This window comes from Sipha flava, unplaced genomic scaffold, assembly GCF_003268045.1.
Source record: "Sipha flava isolate LNK unplaced genomic scaffold, YSA_version1 122_pilon_pilon, whole genome shotgun sequence".
Classification (NCBI taxonomy): Eukaryota; Metazoa; Arthropoda; class Insecta; order Hemiptera; family Aphididae; genus Sipha; species Sipha flava.
This window is the reverse complement of record NW_020271748.1, coordinates 561,928-581,522: the sequence shown is the minus strand read 5'-3', so window position 1 is coordinate 581,522 and position 19,595 is coordinate 561,928. Positions and strand designations below refer to the sequence as shown.

General features: G+C 28.7%; 1 protein-coding gene across 1 annotated transcript in view; it reads right to left on the bottom strand.

Moving 5' to 3' along the window:
- Window positions 1-10,740: 10,740 nt before the first annotated feature.
- The window catches only part of LOC112694083 (neuroligin-4, Y-linked-like), a 418,040-nt gene continuing 409,185 nt past the window's right edge, over window positions 10,741-19,595 (bottom strand). The window contains exon 8 of the mRNA XM_025569445.1: window positions 10,741-13,264. Coding sequence (XP_025425230.1) covers window positions 12,159-13,264 — 1,106 coding nt within the window. The 3' untranslated portion in view covers window positions 10,741-12,158. The remainder of the gene's footprint in view (window positions 13,265-19,595) is intronic.

The following is a 19,595-nucleotide window of genomic DNA, read 5'->3' as shown; positions in this document are numbered from 1 at the left end:
TAATGAAAAAGCTGCTAACTTCTATGGCAATCGTATTACATTTGAAACTATGCAGGGAGAATAATACAATGGGCTATTCAATTTTAATAGCGATGACGTCAAGATCCGTCGGATAAAAAAAACCACGTCTCGTTTGTTCTGACTAAAAATATTTGAATTATTGTATGCATGACATGATATCAACTCTTTTATCTTCTTTGCTTATCACGCATGACCAAATAACTGTTAAACTAGCAGGAACAGAGAATTGATATTGTAGTATGCACATATTGACTGTAATAAGTTATGAATAAAGGACTACTAATCTCGAAAGAAGTAGTTGATGCATTTCACAAATTAATATCAATTTGTCCACATTGTGAAGATTTATTATTTTCTGACTACCTTCTACAATACTACATTAAAAAACCACTGCCAATTTCCACCAAGTATTTGGGATTATATTATTTCATCAAACCAAAGGTTTTTATTGTATTTTTTAAAAATTATTTAATATTAAAAAAAAACTGTCATATTTATTAAATTTTGTAAAATTACCAATGTAGCCGAATGTTTTCATTACACGTATAATTCACAGTTTTATGTACCTCACCCTCATGTCCATGCAGTTGTAAGGGTATTGCTCGAAACATAAGTAGAAAAGTTTACTAGGATTCCTTCAATTCAAAATAAACACATACAAATTCCAGTAAAAACCATTAAAAAAAGTTAAAAAATTATAATTTAATATAAAAGTTTACAAACAATATTCAAACCATAAGAATCTTTATCATTATATGTAAATAAACTTGAAAACAAATACCAAGGTGTTTCAATCCCATTCATTTTTATTATCAAATTCAACCTCAATGATTTTTTAATTGTTTTCATAAATATTATTTTATTACTCTAGTATTTTATTTTTAAACAGACCTATGCAATTGATCTATTTTTATAATTCGTAATATATTTTGAATTATATAAATTATTATTATTTAATTAAATATATTTTGTAATTAATGTATAATTTTTAATTAAATTATTTCATTGATCATGTTTAAATTAAATTCAATACATTAAAATAATGTAACATAATAATAACCTCTAAATCGGGATATCGATCATGAACCATTGTAAATATATTACCTAATTATATATCTCTTTATATATTAGACATTGCTATCTGTTAGCACTGAGTATAAGTATTTAGGTTTTCGACATTCTTCGTATAGATAGAGCTCTTATACATGTTGAGTAATTTTTCGTTCACTTGTATTTTATTAATTTTAATGATGCAAAATATAATGATAAAAAGTTAATAGATAATTTTTTTATAGATACACATTTGGATTTACGTCCTTATTTTACAATCAATAGTTGTGAAATTTGTCAGTGAAAATGAATAAATTATACGGTTCAGTTCATGATGCAAGAATACGTTAATTAATATATTAATATTATTATTTAATTTATTTTTAATTAATTTTATTAATATTAAATTTCTTGTGAATTTTAAATAGCTATTAAAACTTCCTATTAGTTTAATTAAATAAAAAAAAATCATAAATTAAATTAATATGATTTATTTGATATCACGTGAAAATATAATTTTAAACGTAGCAACAGGAAATGGGATGTAGCTTTATCGAATAAATATGAAATATATTACAATTTATCAAAACTTTCATTTTGATTCATCAATCATGGTGAGAAAATGTTTTAAATTTTTTCAATATATTTTAAAAATGTAATAATGGATCATAAATTAAATAAATGGCTGTAAATAATTAATATATCATTTTCGGTGTACACTAAAAAGTACGTATTGGTTACAATTATATTTTAACAACGTCCAACCAAATAAATACCTGAAAAAATTATATTTTTTAACCCTCTGTAACAAATTTATACTCCATATAAAATAGGAAAATAGTGTTACTTTCAGGGTTTGAAATCGATTTCAAATATCGATAAAAATCGTTAAAAATCTTGAAAAAATCAAAATCAATATCAAAATCATTTTAATAATTAAAACGATTTTATATCAAATTAATTTAAAATTCAACAGCCAACAGGTCTATTTATATTGTCAATTCGTAGACATTGCCATAGTTGGTAATAATATTGATAAAACCATTGATTATAAATAACTAGTACCTATTTTGTTTTCTTAGAATATTTACGATAAGGAATCAGCGTTCAATGAGCGATTATTGTTTTTATACATACGATTTATTCCGTATAATATACTTTGTATAGACATTTCGTAGTGTATTATAATGGCTAAGATATTAATTTATAATAATCAATTGGCTGTCACCCGTGAGTTATACTTTTAACCATTAATATACAATCAAATAACCGAAAATAATTTTATTTTGTACTTTTGTAGTTTTGTGAGGCGTCGTCATATTTGTCCCACTTATAGTTTAAAACATTTTTCTCATATTTAGTTAAATTATGTCTGAGTCTATGAATAAAAAATTTTATTTTACATTTTTATCATTTCACATAGATGTATCCCTAGTTTACTTAATTTTAGCTTAACTTTCATATCATGTTTTTTTTTTTTTTTTTGAAACACTTTAATAATAATTGTAGTTTGTATGAAATGTTTTAAAACATAGGTAATAAAAAAATAGATTTAAATATATATAACCTACATCAATAGTTTGTAGCTACAGCCTACAACACTATTATTCTTATGATGTACTAAAATTTGAGAAATTATTATGTCATGGATAACATTCTGTTGAGAACCCGAAATCAAAAAAAAATAAATAAATACCGATTTCTGAAATTGAAAAAAATGAATATCTTTATTTGAAATTAAAATCGAAATTGCAAAAAAAAAAAATATCAATATTTGAAACCAAAATCGAAATTAAAAAAAATCTAATATCAATGATCAAAATTAAAATAAAAATCGAATTTTTTTATTTTGATTTAAAGCCCCGGTTGCTTTTAAAAAAAAACATTTTGAATACTTACATATATTATAGAAATTTAATTTCTATATTATTATACCTACAATGATTTTATAAAGTATCTCAAAAACAAAATATGATAATATTTTATGATTCTCGTACCTAAATCAAAACAGAGATTATAACTTACAATATAAATTTTATATCCAAAATATTAGTGGATATTCATTTTTTTTATGATTTTATTTATACTTTTTTTAAGGTATATACTTATCTTAATCGTACGCTAAACAATTGTAATTGTGTAATGATTTATGGAGCCAATTGGAAAAAATGTACCATATCAAAAGCATTCAAAAAAATATTCGGTGCTTAATTTCAAGAAAGTTTACTTGAAATATATAAATGAAAAATGTGTAAGTGAATAATACTATTAAAACAATAAAACAGTATAATTAAATACATGAATATTAAATATTAGAATGTATTAAATATTACTTAAAATATCAGTATAAATTAGATATTAAAAATTAAAAGGCTAAAATTTCTTGCCCAGGGAGTAATAAATACAAAAATGAATGACTGGTTTTGATTAAAAATATTATCATCTGGTACAAAAATTGAGTGAATATAAAAATAAAATGACAAAATATACAATTATGAAAAATATTCATGTATAGTACTCAATCGGTTACTCGAGAGAGTATTTATAATTATATTCGATTATAATAAAGAATTATGGAAATTCTGGTGATCAGCTATTTTTACTCAAATATTTTATGTTCTGGTAATATTGGTTTAACATTAACGAAGCAATTTAATGTAATTGATTTTTCAGCAGCGGTTAGAAACCCTTTGGTTTTGTAAAGGTATTGGTGTAATTATGCACTCTTTCGAGTAAAAATATTTCAAAAGTTTCACATGCCTTCTCTATAAGTAGAAAACTAGATACAAATTCTAATCATTTTCAAACTTTCATTATTTTTGGAAATTTAAAATTGTTTTAGCCACAATTTACCCAGGCTTTTGACAACAATATGCAGGAAATGCTAATTCTGTCATTAAACGTTTTCGTTTTTTTAGACTTCTTCAAGAAACTTTGTTATTTTTCAGACAATAATGTTTTAAAATTTATATTTTTAGTATGAGTGATATTACTTTTAAAAATAATTAGATTTTTAAATTTTTTTAAAAATTAAAGTAGTTTTTTATAATTATAATAATTCAACTTAACTGTGTGTTTTATGGAAACATATAATATGCACTTGAGCATTATAAATTATAAGCATCCATAATCTAAAATAAACACCTTGTTAATGTACATTATGTTATTATATTTTATAAAACAAATTATATTAAGTGAAATTATTTTTTCAATGTAAATAATTTTTTAATACATTTAAATAATCTATAATTAGACATGATCATTATAGATTATTTAAGTTCCTAAATAATTATCATGTATATGTTTCCTCTTGCCAGATAAAATATTTATTTAATCTAACAAAAATGCTCTAAAGGGTTGTGCCAGGTGCGAATTTGAATAAAATATTTTTCATAGATTATATGCAACCCTCAAAAGTATGCTTGAGTACTATAAGGTACATTTATTTGTATTTTTTATTATGTGAATTAAATTCATATATGACCAATAAGACCGGAAAAAGGATGATTAATTCTTACAATTAAAATAAATATAGCGGAGTGATAATATTAGTGTATTAATTAATTTAGTACAGTTAAGTACAATTAAGTGAAATTTTTCAGTAAAATGTATAAAAATAACATCAGTTATTCATTGATTCTAAGATTAGATCTTAAGAATTTTATTTAAATTTATTTTTAACGGTATAAAACACGATGTACTGTAGTAACATTTATATATATATATATATATTACATAAAGATTTTTAAATCTCAAAGTGTCTACTATATAGGTTTAGTTATGGTTATAAAACTTAAAATCTGAATAACCGTTGAGCTTCGCATCGTAATACATATATAGTATAATGAGTTAATTAGAAACTTACAAAGGTGCAAATGAAAGTATCATACGTGTTCAACTACAATGAATTGATACTTGAAAACTTACCACAAGCGTTGATTGAATAATATATATATATATGTTACCGGAAAAGATGAAAATTCAGGAATTGTCAGTATATCCTAGTCATTGTTAACAATGACTGGAAAGATTAGGCAATGTTGGATATTTCGTAGTTTTATCAACATTTCCATATTATATTAGGCAATGTTATAAATCCACATTCAAACAAATATCAACACCGCTTTTATCGGTGATCGATCTGATTATGGAACATTCAAGTCTTCATGAAATATATATTAATTTTAAATGACGAACATTTTTTTAAATTTTTTATGGTGTTACGATAGGAGCCCTAGGCAAATTATTGCGGAGCACCAAAGGCTTCGCGGAGCACAGTTTGGGTACCGCTGTACTAGATTATATAATTCCAAGTGTCATAGTAATTTACCACGTAACAATAAAGATTAAGATTATAATTTATCCTAAATAGCTAATATGTATTAAAATATATTAAATTAATTTTTAATGTTATTATCAATGCCTTCTTTTGTTAGGAATTGTTATCAATGACTAGGTATTGACATTAATTCTTTACTAAATCAAGCATTATCGTTATTGACTAGTCATTGTCAACATGGACTGATTGTCATATTTTCCGCTAACATATATATATATAAATATATGTTTTAATTCACAAAGGTAAAAATAAAATTTATATAAAAACTTATGTGTATATTTTATTTCGATTATAAAATTAAAATAATAGTAATTTATCGTTTGAACTTAAGTTATCTATTTTATAGGGCGATAAAATCATCATAATATACATTTAATCAAAGTAAGTATTATGCTGTAAATAAAAATGACATAAACCAATTTGTACAAGTTTTTAATATTGATCAGTCTTTATCCTGAATTTATTCAGTGTATACAATTCTTGAATAAGTGTTTTGCTAAATTGCTATATAAACTAAATAGTACCTATAACTATATAATTATGAATAAATGCAAATTGAAAGAACATCAAATAAACTGGGATTCGAGTATTTTTGGAAAAATTATATTGAGATATGGAATATTTATGTTTGCAAAATGACAAATTATTAAACATAAGCCAATGTAAAACCACATATATGAAATTTTTCATGATGTCTAATGTTAGAAGTTAACAAATTTATTAAGAATTACGATCAGAATAAACAAAATTAACATTTGGTACGTGGTAATAATTATTTGGAACTCGTATAACATGAGTCCAAAACACTCTACGTATCTAGTTATTATAAATGATAATGTGTAAGTAGATCTTTAATGGAATGTGAAATATTTCAATACCTAACTTTTTTTATTTTAATATAACACATTAAATATTAAACAAGCTTAAACGTCAATTAAAATATTTTTTATATATGTATTATGTACACATACTTTGTAAATTTCTCTAAAGTTCATAAAATTTATTAAGTTCTTGTATTCAAAATTTAAAATTATGTAATAGGTCTTAATATCATTCGATATGAACTTATTTGTTACTCACTTCAAAAGAGATCAAATTTTGGTTGATTTTTACTTTATTTTGATAAGAAAATCACAATTTTCAAAACATTCACAATGACAAATGCACATTGGCTCTTTCCCACTTATCAGTATACGTCGAAAGTAACATGAAATCTTTCTAAGCCTTTTTTTTTTATACCTCCGTATGTCTAAATATCATAGCTGAACCTATTAAGAAAATAATTCAAGTGGATCATTATTAAACAACTATAGAACTCATTTCTACGAAAATCATTTAACCAACTTATTTTCCAATAATTTTTACTGTAGTTTTTACTACTTTATTCTATTAATGTAATTAAATTAATCCAATCTAGTTTCAAATTATTTTGATATTCAAATGTTATGAAATTCAGTGCCTACATGAGAATATGGATTACGACATTACCTAGTATTGTGCTTACTACGATAACAGTGATTTGTAATATTAGGAAACGTAGTGCATGGAAATAAACAATGAAACATACAATTTATGTATAGTCATATAGAAATTTAAAGCCGAATTTTATATTATACGGTAGTTCCTTTACTTTTCCGAGAACATGTACATATGATTAACTTGCATAATATTTTGAACGTTCTTCTGGTAGTAGTACGTCTAAGTGGTTTTTTTTTCAGATTGCGACAATATAACAATATTACGCTTTCTATCCGAACGAACAATGTAATAGGACCTTATTACAGGATAACAAGCCAACAATTCATATTTTCATTTAATTTTTCCACAGTAAATTGCATGGGTTCAAACATTTCTCGCTTCATTACATTATTAATCGATAAAGTTTGTCGATGGGATAAATAAGTAGGTAAACATTTTTATAAATGCACAACGGATATTTATTAAATATTACCATAATTATCATAGTTATAATATAATAATTAATTGTATTAATAATGAAATAATAATAATTAAAATAATATTAATAATAATAATGATTTCTTAACAATGTATTAATTATAGTTACAATAATAACATTTGATAGTTTAAGTTTACAATGTTTTGTATATTTATTTTTTAACAGTGATAGACATTTATAAATATATACTACTTACAAAATACTTTACAATAATATCGTAATTGCTAATTTTCATTTCCGTATATATATATATATATATATATAAATAACAAAAACAAAAATATACGAAAACTCAATTTACAACCATATATTATATACACAGTGAACATGGTCCAATCACGTATATTAGTAATGCAATCAGTTTTCTGACATAATAATACACATACAAAAGCTATACACAACATAATAAAATGTATTAATTGCATATATCACGTTTACGAATATATTTTCATGAAACATTTAACTGGCGGTTTTCGTGGTCGAACCGAAGAAATCGTTGTGCCACGGCGATAATGCTATAATGAAAACCTCATTCATTACAAACGCGAACGGATTGCATGCATTGTATTATACAACTACTATTAAAACATTGAAAATAATCAAAACCTTTTCTTTGGAATCTTGGTGCAATTATATTGTAATTGTTTTACGACTGTGAAATCAAAAAAATATTTAATCTAAACAATTTAAGTTATTTTCAAATTCAAAATGCAATTAATCATTCACAAATTTATACGAGAGTAAGCTAATTTTAATATTATGTATACACTATATATATAATTGTATATTTTAGAGCGACGCGCAGTGTCCTTGAATAAATTACGTTTAAAAATATTAAAAGTTTTCTGACAGCTTGTTTCACTGTTCTTGTTTAAATTGCGTTTAATATTACCGTTCACTTATTTACAACACGTAATGGGCACCTGCGCGGGCTGTTTAAATTTATTTCTCGTAGAAACTATTGGACGCAACGTTTCACTTGGAAATCGTGCTGTTGACATTTCACGAATCGTGGAAACTAAGGTTTTTGATTTTCATCAAAGTTAATTATTCGTACCAGCCAAACGCGTTTTCAAGAAATTCTACAATACATTTAATTTGCTTTTTCGTTATCGGTAGAATAAACACATCGATGGTATGTAATAATACCTATTTAGTAATGCGCTTTGAATTATATATTTAGAAACGTTTCGATTACAATTTTTGGATTAAAACTAATAGTTTAAAGTGAAAAAAATATTTCGTTTACAACAAACACATTGGACCAATATCGCATTTTACTGACCGAAAAAAACGCTTTCGATTATAACAATTTTCTTACAGAATTGGAAAATAATAACCCCCCGCAATACGGCTCTTGATTGTTCGCGGTTATTGAATAATGATAACATTTCTATTACAATACTCCGAATTCTCTTGAAGTTGTTTTCGACTTTGAGTTTTGAGTTCAAAAATAAATCACGCATGAGTTAGGACGTATGATTACAGGTTACGTCATAATTACTATTGTACAACAATATATAATACGCACTATGCTCTCAGAACTTAATACTTATTATTTACTAATTAATGTACGTACAAGTACATGCACTCGGAAAATATTTTATTAAATTATAAAAGTTTTAACGAACATGTTTTATAATTTTACTTGTAATCAGTATTATTTACTATTATTTTCCTTGTTCGATACATAATAATATTACAATAAAAACGAAGATTAAACATATATTCTTCTTTTTTTCCAAAGATTTTTTTTAAAAAAAAATCATTTAAACCTTTTTGTTAAATAAATTATAACAAACTTTTAATACGATCAAAGTAATAAGAAAAGTTTTTGTTTTATTATTGTGTTCGTAGTTGGAGAGAAAAATAGCTTTTGAATCAATATAGAAACCATGGGATAAAAAGAATATTGTATTTTTTTTTTGTTTGATTCGTTCTATACCGTGTTATCAGTTATTCCATTTCTCTAATTTCATAGATTTTTATTTTTAAGAATCGTTTTAAAAAATGTGCAAAATATTTTAATTAAGTAACTGTTTCGGTGATGCCATTATAGTGTTATTATCATTAATTAAGTCGATAAGTTTTAGAATATTTCGCTTATAAAATATATTTGACATTTCTTTCAACTGAATAATTCAAACATAATACGCCAACTGTACATTATAGATGCTAGAAGAAGAAAAAGCACACGCAAACACATATGCTTTTTTCGCACATAATTTATCAAATGAACGTGTGACAATGTAACCTTTCTTATCAATATAACCTGTACAATGTTTATATAACACCTAAACATCTAACTAAACGAAACAAGAGTGCGTATGTACGGCGTTTGCATTGTTATATATTTTAAAATGCAAAAAAAATTGAAAAAGATTTCTTTTTAATTCAACGGAATATCATCTCTCGGTCATCTGAAGCGAGCGCAAATGATGTCAACAATGGATTTTATACGTACGATGATAAACGGGCAAACTTTTGTAAGTCATTGTTTCATTAAAACATTTATACGAAGATCGTAATTAAACCAACAGGAACATCTGATAGAAAACGCGAAGTATTATGACCATAAAACCGGAATTAAATCGAAAATATAACGGATCTATGCTCAGCATACGTTGTTCAGAGGACACGCATACATAAACATAAAACGTGGAAATATTTTAATTCCAAAAGTGTTTTATTATGTTGTAAAGAGACGTGTGTGTCGCGAATTTATTGGCATCTACGAGACGAGGCTATGTTCAATTTTAACGGCGGCGACGGACAAAGTTTTAATCTTTGTTAATTCGCGGTTCCGCACTAGCGAAATTTAACGGCGTCGGACGTTGCGTCTGAGTAGTTCATATATTAAAACGGAAACGAGTAAATGGTCGTACACACGTACATACCTCTGCTGCATCTGCGTCTGTACACGATCCTAGTTCATTAATAGAAATAACATTTTTTTTTCTTCCCTCGGCATGTGCTCTGCTCTAAATAAAACCGGAAAATAAAACGGAACTTTTGGGATCAGCGTAGCGAATCCCTGCCGGGCAAGAAATAGGACCTACGTCGTGAAATGCGTACGCATACTCACGGTGTACCGATGGTAATACTACTCATTTGAATACCGTTAAAACGCGTAAGATCTTCGAGTGCAAATCGTTGCACAAACGTCAAAATATGTATGCGTAAGTTTCGTTATACTATATGCTTTATGAAAAAATATAAATGAAACTCTGTTAGTTGTTAGCCTCTCATTTTCTAAGCATTTTCATTTTCAATGTTATACATTATCGGTTAAAAAACATTAAGTAACAATTTGAAATTCTCAAAAAAACGTATTCTACATTATATTTTACTTTGAAAAAATAAGGAAATTGGTTTAGTTGTTTTTTTTTCTGAATTTTACATTATTTGTTTTCTGTACTGATCCAAAGAACATATTGAATTTAATATCTCTGGGTGTTTCAAAGCAAGCTCGTAACATTGTGAACATAAAAAACTAGACATAGATTTGAGACGGGACACAAGTGTTGTTAAAAGTTTGTTGGGACAACGAGACACAAAATACGGGTCACCCTAATGATATACGCGTACATGTCGTACGTTCATGTACACATTCGTACGTAAATGCAGACTAACTCCTAGTCTTAATTTTTTTCCTCCTAAAATTAGCTTTTAGCGTATTTCGTTGTTATTTTTTTTTATTTTTTCATTTCGGTCTTAAAATATTTTTCCGTTAATTTTTCTCCGTCGATCCGCGTAAACATTGTGAGTATTCTGTCAAGTTACCTGATCGGTTGTCTTCATGCAAGAATAACTGCAAGTGTCATATTTTTTTCTCGCACGTGACAGCACGACGATAAACGAAGTAATTGGCTGAGAGGGAGAAGGCGGGGAAGGTAGGCAGTGTTCTGAATTCGATCGTTTTCACGCACGTGGAAATCGCACGCCATAACGATACACCGGGTAATCGACACACGTTGTTTGTCGTCGTCGTACATCAGTACCGTTTGATCGTTATTAGTTAGTCGATCGGCAGCGGGACGAGAACCGGAACTATTCAAATCACGTGTATAAACGTATAATTATACAGGACATTGAAAACATTTGATAACAAAACTAGAAATCCTAAGCAAAAACTGCAGCAGGGTTCGGTCAATCGCGTGGGTGAGAAATAATAATAATATGATTTATATATTTATATACATAAAGTTAATTAAACGCATTTTTTATTCGTATCTTCGACATCACCGTCCGAGATAATAATATCGATATCATACGTAGTCATTGAAATATCACCAAAACATTCGAATCAATTTTAAAAAAAAATTTCTTTGTATATTCAAATGTAATAACTATTGTTACTGCCCACCGTACGGATGTATACATACCTAATAAGGGGCATAGATTATTATTACTACCTCACAGATCTGTTGGTAATCGATCTGATCGTTCGCGATCTGTACTGATTGATCGTTTTATTTTCCATATTTATAAACTATATTGCCGCAATCGATAGTACGTATGAAATAATGAAATTACGTAAAACACAACATAAGTAATTACATCTTTCGGTAATAGTATCGTAAAACATTTGAACGCAGTTAGAAACATCGTTGCGATATTCGAGGCGCGTGGACGACGGTGATTCGACGACGTGTCCTCGGTAAAGTGGTCGCGGTAACCCCGTCGGTAGCGATAATAATGTCGCGATATGTACAGGTGCGGACGGCACGTAACTCGTCGAGGCAAACGGGTCGGGGAGCAAGGTGTCCGGTGTGGATGCGGTGTCGGTGGTCACACCCTCATTTCACTCATGGCGGCCACTGGCATCTTGAGCGTACCGGTCTTGGGCAACTGGTTCAGGCCCACGCCCCCCTGCTGCACCAGGAGCGGCTGCGACTCTTGCGACTGGGCCACCGTCGACCTGGGCGGTGGTGGCGGTTTGGGCAGCGTGCCGTGCACCACGGACCCGTTAGGCGGGCCGGCCTGGTGGTCGTGCAACGCGGTCGATCTCGGCTTGGTCGCTTTCGGGAACGTCATGTCGTGGCCGGCGGACATGCGCACGGCCGTCGCGTTCGTCTGCTGCTGCATGTGATGTTGCTGCGCCAACGGTGGCGGCGGCGGCGTTGGTCCGACCGCGATCGGTACGTGATGGTGATGGTGGTGGTGGCCGACGTGATGGTGATGATGCCTCTGCTCCATTTCCACCGCCACCACGTCCGCAGGAGTATGCTGCTGCTGCTGGTGATGATGGTGATGCTGATGTTGCTGGTCGTATCCGGACTTCTCCACGGACAGCTGCACCCGGTCGTCCGGCACCGCGGCCGCCTTGTACCTGACTGACTTCTGGCAGTGGTCGGCCGCCTCCTGGAGTCCGCCACCGCTGCCGGGATGCTGCTGATGCTGCAGGCACTTAAACCGGTCCTTCTGGTAACATATGATGACCAGCAGTAGCCCGTTGAGTACCAGTAGCGACACACCCAAAGCGATGGTCACGTGCAGTGCGGTCGAGTACGCAGCGTAGCCGGCCGCGCCCAGCGTAGCTAACGCGTCCTCGGCCGATGTGGACGCGTTGGACGCGTTTGGACCACGCGCCGGTGGCACGCACGTGGTCGTCTCGGCCGGCCACTGCGGCCGCTCCGTGGTCGTCAACGACTGCACCACCTCGGCCACCGTACCGTTGGCCGTGAAACGGTTCACTGTGGCCTGCTGAGGTGCCCGTCTGGACAGCGGGTCCGGCCTAACCACGCCCTCGTACAGGTCCGCGTCGTCATGATTCCGGAACAGGTTGTGCCGCAACATCACGTCCTCCATGCCGGCCCGGTGCAGTTCCGGTATCAGTCGCAGCCACACGGACAACTGATGAGCCCGGAAGTGGTTTTTCATACGCGGCTTCATGCCTGCAATCATACAACGAATAGTTAAGCGTTAGCGCAATAATAATAACGATTGAAAAGTTTAATAAAAAATGTTTCGCTGTTACTGATTTTTAAAAAATTGCAAATCGTTTTATTCGGAACCATGTAAACGGTTTTAATAATTTTGATTCCATCGCAATCCGACGTGCCCCTCTAGATATATTCTCATGTTACTCAAGTTTTTTATAATGGTAACCCATCCGCAATGTACCATCATACGTGGATTCGTTTAACGATCGTGACCGCGAAAAGATAACTTCTACAATCACTTTTATAGCAACAATGATCAGGGGCGAAATTAGACTTATCTACTTTTTTTGGGGGGGGGGGGGGGATAAATTAAATTTTTTTTTTAATTCAGGCTCAAATTTTACAAGTAACATTTTTGGTAATATTTAAATCAGGTGAATCCTTAATAATTGTGGTTTTTTTTTAATCTCATGCACTTAGAATCGACTTCTGTGTAGTTCTTTTAAAACACCTGTCTGTGTATTGAAAGTTACGCTTGTGTTTTGTTTGATTTTTCATTAAGTATGAACTCGACAAAAAGCCCGATTCAGTATTCACAGCCACGTGAAATTTTATTTCGTTATAAAATAATTCACATTAAAAAAATTTGAAATCTGTATCTCACATATAATTTATTTCTTAAATATGGTTTCAGGGAAGGGGCGATTGCTTCTATGGCCACCTCCCTAAAATACGTCGCTGACAACGATGAATCTTTTTCATTTCGGGATCGTACACAAGGTCTGGTCTAGCTTAAATTAAAATATCCACAAACAGAACTCCTTGCTCTGAATAATATTTACAACACACTGGAAACAGGATAAATGTAATGTTCGACTTATGTTCAGTTTAAATATAGGTTACATAACAATTTTAACACTGTTCATATTAATTTCTATAATGAATTATATTGATTTCATAAGATAATAATTACAAATCTAGCATAATGCTTTATTGAAAATTACAGATACTAGACCTATAGTATTCATTCGGTATACAGAAAGAAAAACCAGAATGAAATTTTTAAATTTTATTAAACATAAAATGTTTACAAAAATATTAATTTTGAAAAATTACTTACATTATATGATAATTTACTAAGTTTGGAATTCTATACCATTCTATCATATGTGTTATTACTTATTCATTAAATATTTAAATAGTAACTATTTGTTTATTTTTTTGGGCCTGAAAGAAAAATTTTAACATTATCTTTTTCTGATCCGAATATGGCTTAATAAGAAAAAATTAAATAAAAGCGGGGTTCTCCGAGCATAATCAAATGAAATAAATTAATAAAAATTCACACTATACAATATTACCAAAGAATTTTGAAGAACTGAAAAAATCAATACACTTGAATGTTGCATCTTTAAATGCAAAAATGTGAAATTTGTACAAAGGTTAGATAAAAGCGTGTTTATAATAGCTATTATGGAAATAGATAATATTGGATAATACTTTTTATAAAATAACAAAGGATTTTCGTTGATTTGGAGGTGTTACGCGAAAGTCTACTTCGACACTATACACTATTATTAAATTACTATTTGAATCATTATTCCATTCGATGACAGGAGAATAAATTACCACCGAAGTAAATAACAGCAGTGACTTTAAGAATATCATTTTATTAATGTTAAAAGTTTGCGTGAAAGTTGAATATTTCCACATTATTAAATACCCAAAGCCAAGAGAAAACTATCGAATTATAATACAATGTACTACAGAAACGAGACAATTTGAATTAAGGACGAAGATACGCAAATAAGTAGCGCTCGGAATTAGTTTTTAAATCGAGTACAGCAATCTAAAAATAAAACAACCGTCCTCAAGAAACCGTAAAGATAATTTCTGAAAGACCCTGTTGAATCATTAAAATTATATTAGAAAGGTATCAGAAACCAGGATGGAATAATATTCGAACAGTTTAATCCAACTGGATAGAAAAGTGTTTAAACACAAGGAATGTTTAGTACTCGTAGAATTACAGCTGTATATAATATGCTACTGAGTACCAGACCAATCTAAAACGAATACATTTTCGACCGTTAAAACCAATAATATTACACGAATAATTACAGTATAATGAAGGAAAGAAAGATGATACTTACATTTATAATGTGAAATGTTTGTTTTCTAAAATGGTGTGTAAAAGAAGTATCAAATTTAAGGCCTATCAAAATAGAATTTACTGTTGTGTAAAAATAGCAGCCATTTTTAATCGTTTTGTAAATAAATGATTGATATTTCCGGTAACTGCGGAGAATAAATAACCAAACGATTAAAACTAAGACTTCGTCAAAAAGATAACTGAAAGCGTGGGTACTCGTCCGATATGCTATCTACCGCATATTTAATAGTTTAGTATGCTATTTACTGTAAATATTTTAACTACCGTGTAGTTATGTATACGTATTTCTGATTGCTACGTAGAATGATTTTTTTTTTTAAGAACTTCTTTCAACTCACCACCACAAATTGTTTAGTTTTTAATTTTTGTACATGTTTAGTCGATTGGTAATAAACCTCGTTACTTAAACATTTTTCGCAGATATCATCATTTTGAATAATATTTAGATATAAATAACTCATAGTTAACAAACTAATAATAATAAATAATAATAAATAAATCACAGTAAAAATACATATAATCGATACGAGTCACAAACACACACTAAACAGGTATAATATAAAGTTATACCTAGGTTCCTAACTTACCTAACCTACTAAGGTTTAAATATAATACAATTCGGGGTTTTGTAAAAGCTTAATCATGATGAAAACAAAATGATAAAGTATATATAATATACAGAATATGAACCTATGGTAGGTATCATCAAATTATGGTAGATAACATATTGGACGAGTATCAAAGCTTGTACGTATTAATGTAAAAATCTAGAGTTTCTTTATAAAAACCATATACAAATAATTCAAATAGGTAAAAATTTGTTTAAGAAAATCGTTCAATAACATTTTAAACATTTTTTATTTGACAAGTTTTCTGTTACAGCCGCACTTATTATTATGTGATACAGATGGACTTTTTATTACTATTTATTCAACGATAGAACGATAAAAATATAATTTTTTCAATAAGTATTATACATGTATTGTACGGTACAATCCCTACACGCATTATTATTGAAGAATGTTTGAAATGAAACTATTGAGCAAGTATAAACATGGAAGTATATTTGTATTGGGAACAATAGTGTATAAAGGCTGAGCGTTTCCATATATTATTTTTTTTCGACGTCAACAGAAGGTTCTCCTATTACTTGTCAATGCATACTGTAAACAGATGAAAAAAATCCCTAGTTCTAATGTAAGTACAGAATATTATGGTTGTATTATTTATCCATAACTCTGACCATTTATGTTTTAGAAAAATGTCCGAAGACATATTATTAATCATTATTATTATACGTAACTTATTATTATATATTAATCATCATTATTTGTTACTGTTTGATACCTTTGGAGTGCAATATAACGTTTTAACGATGAATTTTAAAATTGTCGCGTATAAATCTATTTCGTATTTTAAACCGAATATCGAATTTGTTTAACAAAACAAAATGTAATATTCTGCGCTCAAAATATATGTATAGAACATGGTTATTTGACATAAAATTCTATATCATTCTGTTGTTTTATATGATAAATTAAAAAAAATCATGTTCAGAAAACCATGATATTATACCATTCACTCAAAATAACTCTAATTGGACACGAAAAAAGGTAAGGAATTGTGACAACAGTTCGATTATCAAGTATTTGAGTAACATATTTTTCAGAAAAATATAATAGAATCGTAATATCGTTGTGTATATTTTTGAATAAATGCATAATCGAATTCAGACTTGAAATAACATAGAACTAGTAAAATATATGCCTCCATTATAACCGTTTTATCCGTTATGTTTAGTGGTTGAAAAATAATGTGAACTGTATACTGCGAATGCGATTGAATACGTTATACGTGTTATGCGTTTCTATATAGTAGATGAAAAAGAGAATTTTTTTTTTTCTGAGATATTTGACTTTTCCGAATAACAATTAAATGATAAGTACAAACATTCAAACATGATAGGAAATATCTTATAAGATATAATAGAAGGTCGAAAAATGTAGAACTTATGATCATTCTTCAAACAATATATCCATCAAGGAAAAAAATTAAAAAAAAAGCATGGAATAAAGTGTAAAAAATGACAAAAAAATGTTCCATTTGCCTTTCTATTATCATAATATTATTTATTTTATTTTGCGAATTTTCAAAGTTTACTTTTTTATTATTAAAATAACTATGAGCGTATGCGCTTTGATGTAACCATAACTTGATAGTTTTGAATAATTTAAAACCGAAAATTGTATAACAACTTAAATTTTGTATATCTAGATACTAAATTATTTAGTAAATTGTATTGTTACGTTATATTTATTTATTTGAGTTTCAAAATGTTGTAATATACAGTAAATAAAATATAAATAAATATACAAACATTTTACTCGTATAAGTTTGTACCACTACAGATTACTAAACAAGTTAATTGTAATTAAAAAAAAAAAAAAAATAATAAAATTTATTATAAAAAATGTATGATTAATATTCGATAATCTATCTAATATAACTAAAGACCATATTTTACAGATAATATATGTTCATATTTTTATAAGCAATTGCATACAGTAAATGGATTTTCATCGATCATACTGAAATAAATTAAATTGCAAATTTTTATTTTGCATATTTTTGCATATTTTCCATATAAACGCATGTTTTTGCATATATTTATAATTTATAACTATATTTTGATACATCCAACATAAATATAATACAGAATCGGGTTATTTTATTGAATATTATGTCTTGGGTTATTTTTTCATCAGGCAAGTCACGTTTCACACAAATATTATTGCAGACTCCGTACAATTACGTCTCAGTAAGATATATCATGTTTGCATTACTATCACTTTTAATATGAAAATGACAAAAAAATTACTGTCAATTAAACTATCGAAAATTGACATTGAGAAAAATGCGAATAATATACATTTAGAGTTATACAACAATTTCGACTAGATAATTTATGAAACGTTAAAAAAACTTTTCAAATATTAAGACTTACACATACTAATAATGACATGTGTAAACTTGGCTCCCCGTGTTATCATATTAATATCAAATGTGCAGATAAAAATGAACAACTAATTTGCAATTATTTGCAATAATAGTTTCATAATTAGCAGATCGATATGTTGCTAGCAAAAAAAGATTTTTCGGCAAAAGAATTTCTCATAATTTCATGCGATAACCAGCACTTAAAAATATCGAAAAAATTAAAAGAAAAACCCATTATATAGTAAATCTTGAACACAATACCACCAATATTTTTAGCATCCTAAATTAATGAGGAAGAAACTTTCAAAAATATTGAGAATCATGAATTGACACCGATATACCAGTAAGATCAGTAAACACCTTTTTACACCAATCCATTCAGTTAAAATATTGAAAATGAATAATGGTACATCATTATTTTTGAAAACTATTTTAAGTATAATTTATTAATACGTTCTACTGTCCAAATAATATTCATCGTTTTATCCGTTTAAAAAAAATGTTTTTTTTTTATATTTAATTATGTGAACATTTTCAAGTCTGTAGCCATGATCCTTTTTATGAGAATCCTCTTCTTAATGCCTTTAATCATAGCTCATAACATTTTAATGAACATATCTTTATGTTGTTTCTAATATATTTTATAATTTAAAATATATGTATGTAATCACTAAGATACTCATTTAAATAAAATCTAAAATTATATCTAGTGATACATTTAACCAATTATTTATTTAATTAATCCTTGTTAAAAAATATAACACTATTATTAAAATATCATTGATATGAAATGTCATTATATGTAAGTTAAAATATAGTAAGACAAAATAATTAAATAAATCATAGTATATAAAATAATTATAAGGCAATTTAACTATGATTTTTCCATTTTTGTACCTCACACAAATGTAAAATAAAATACTATAAAATACTCGTAATTGCTTTGAAGCAGCGATCACTAATCGGTGGTTCGCTATAAAATGTTAGCGGTGAACGAGAAAATATTGGATGCTGTGAAGAATTTTGAACACTATTTGAAATTATATTAACTGTTGGTTTACTGATCAATAATGACAGATTTATGGTATACAGCACCCATATCATACAAGAATGTAACTACCAATAACGCAATAAAATAAAAAAAAAATCCTTTATTATTATTTTATTAATATT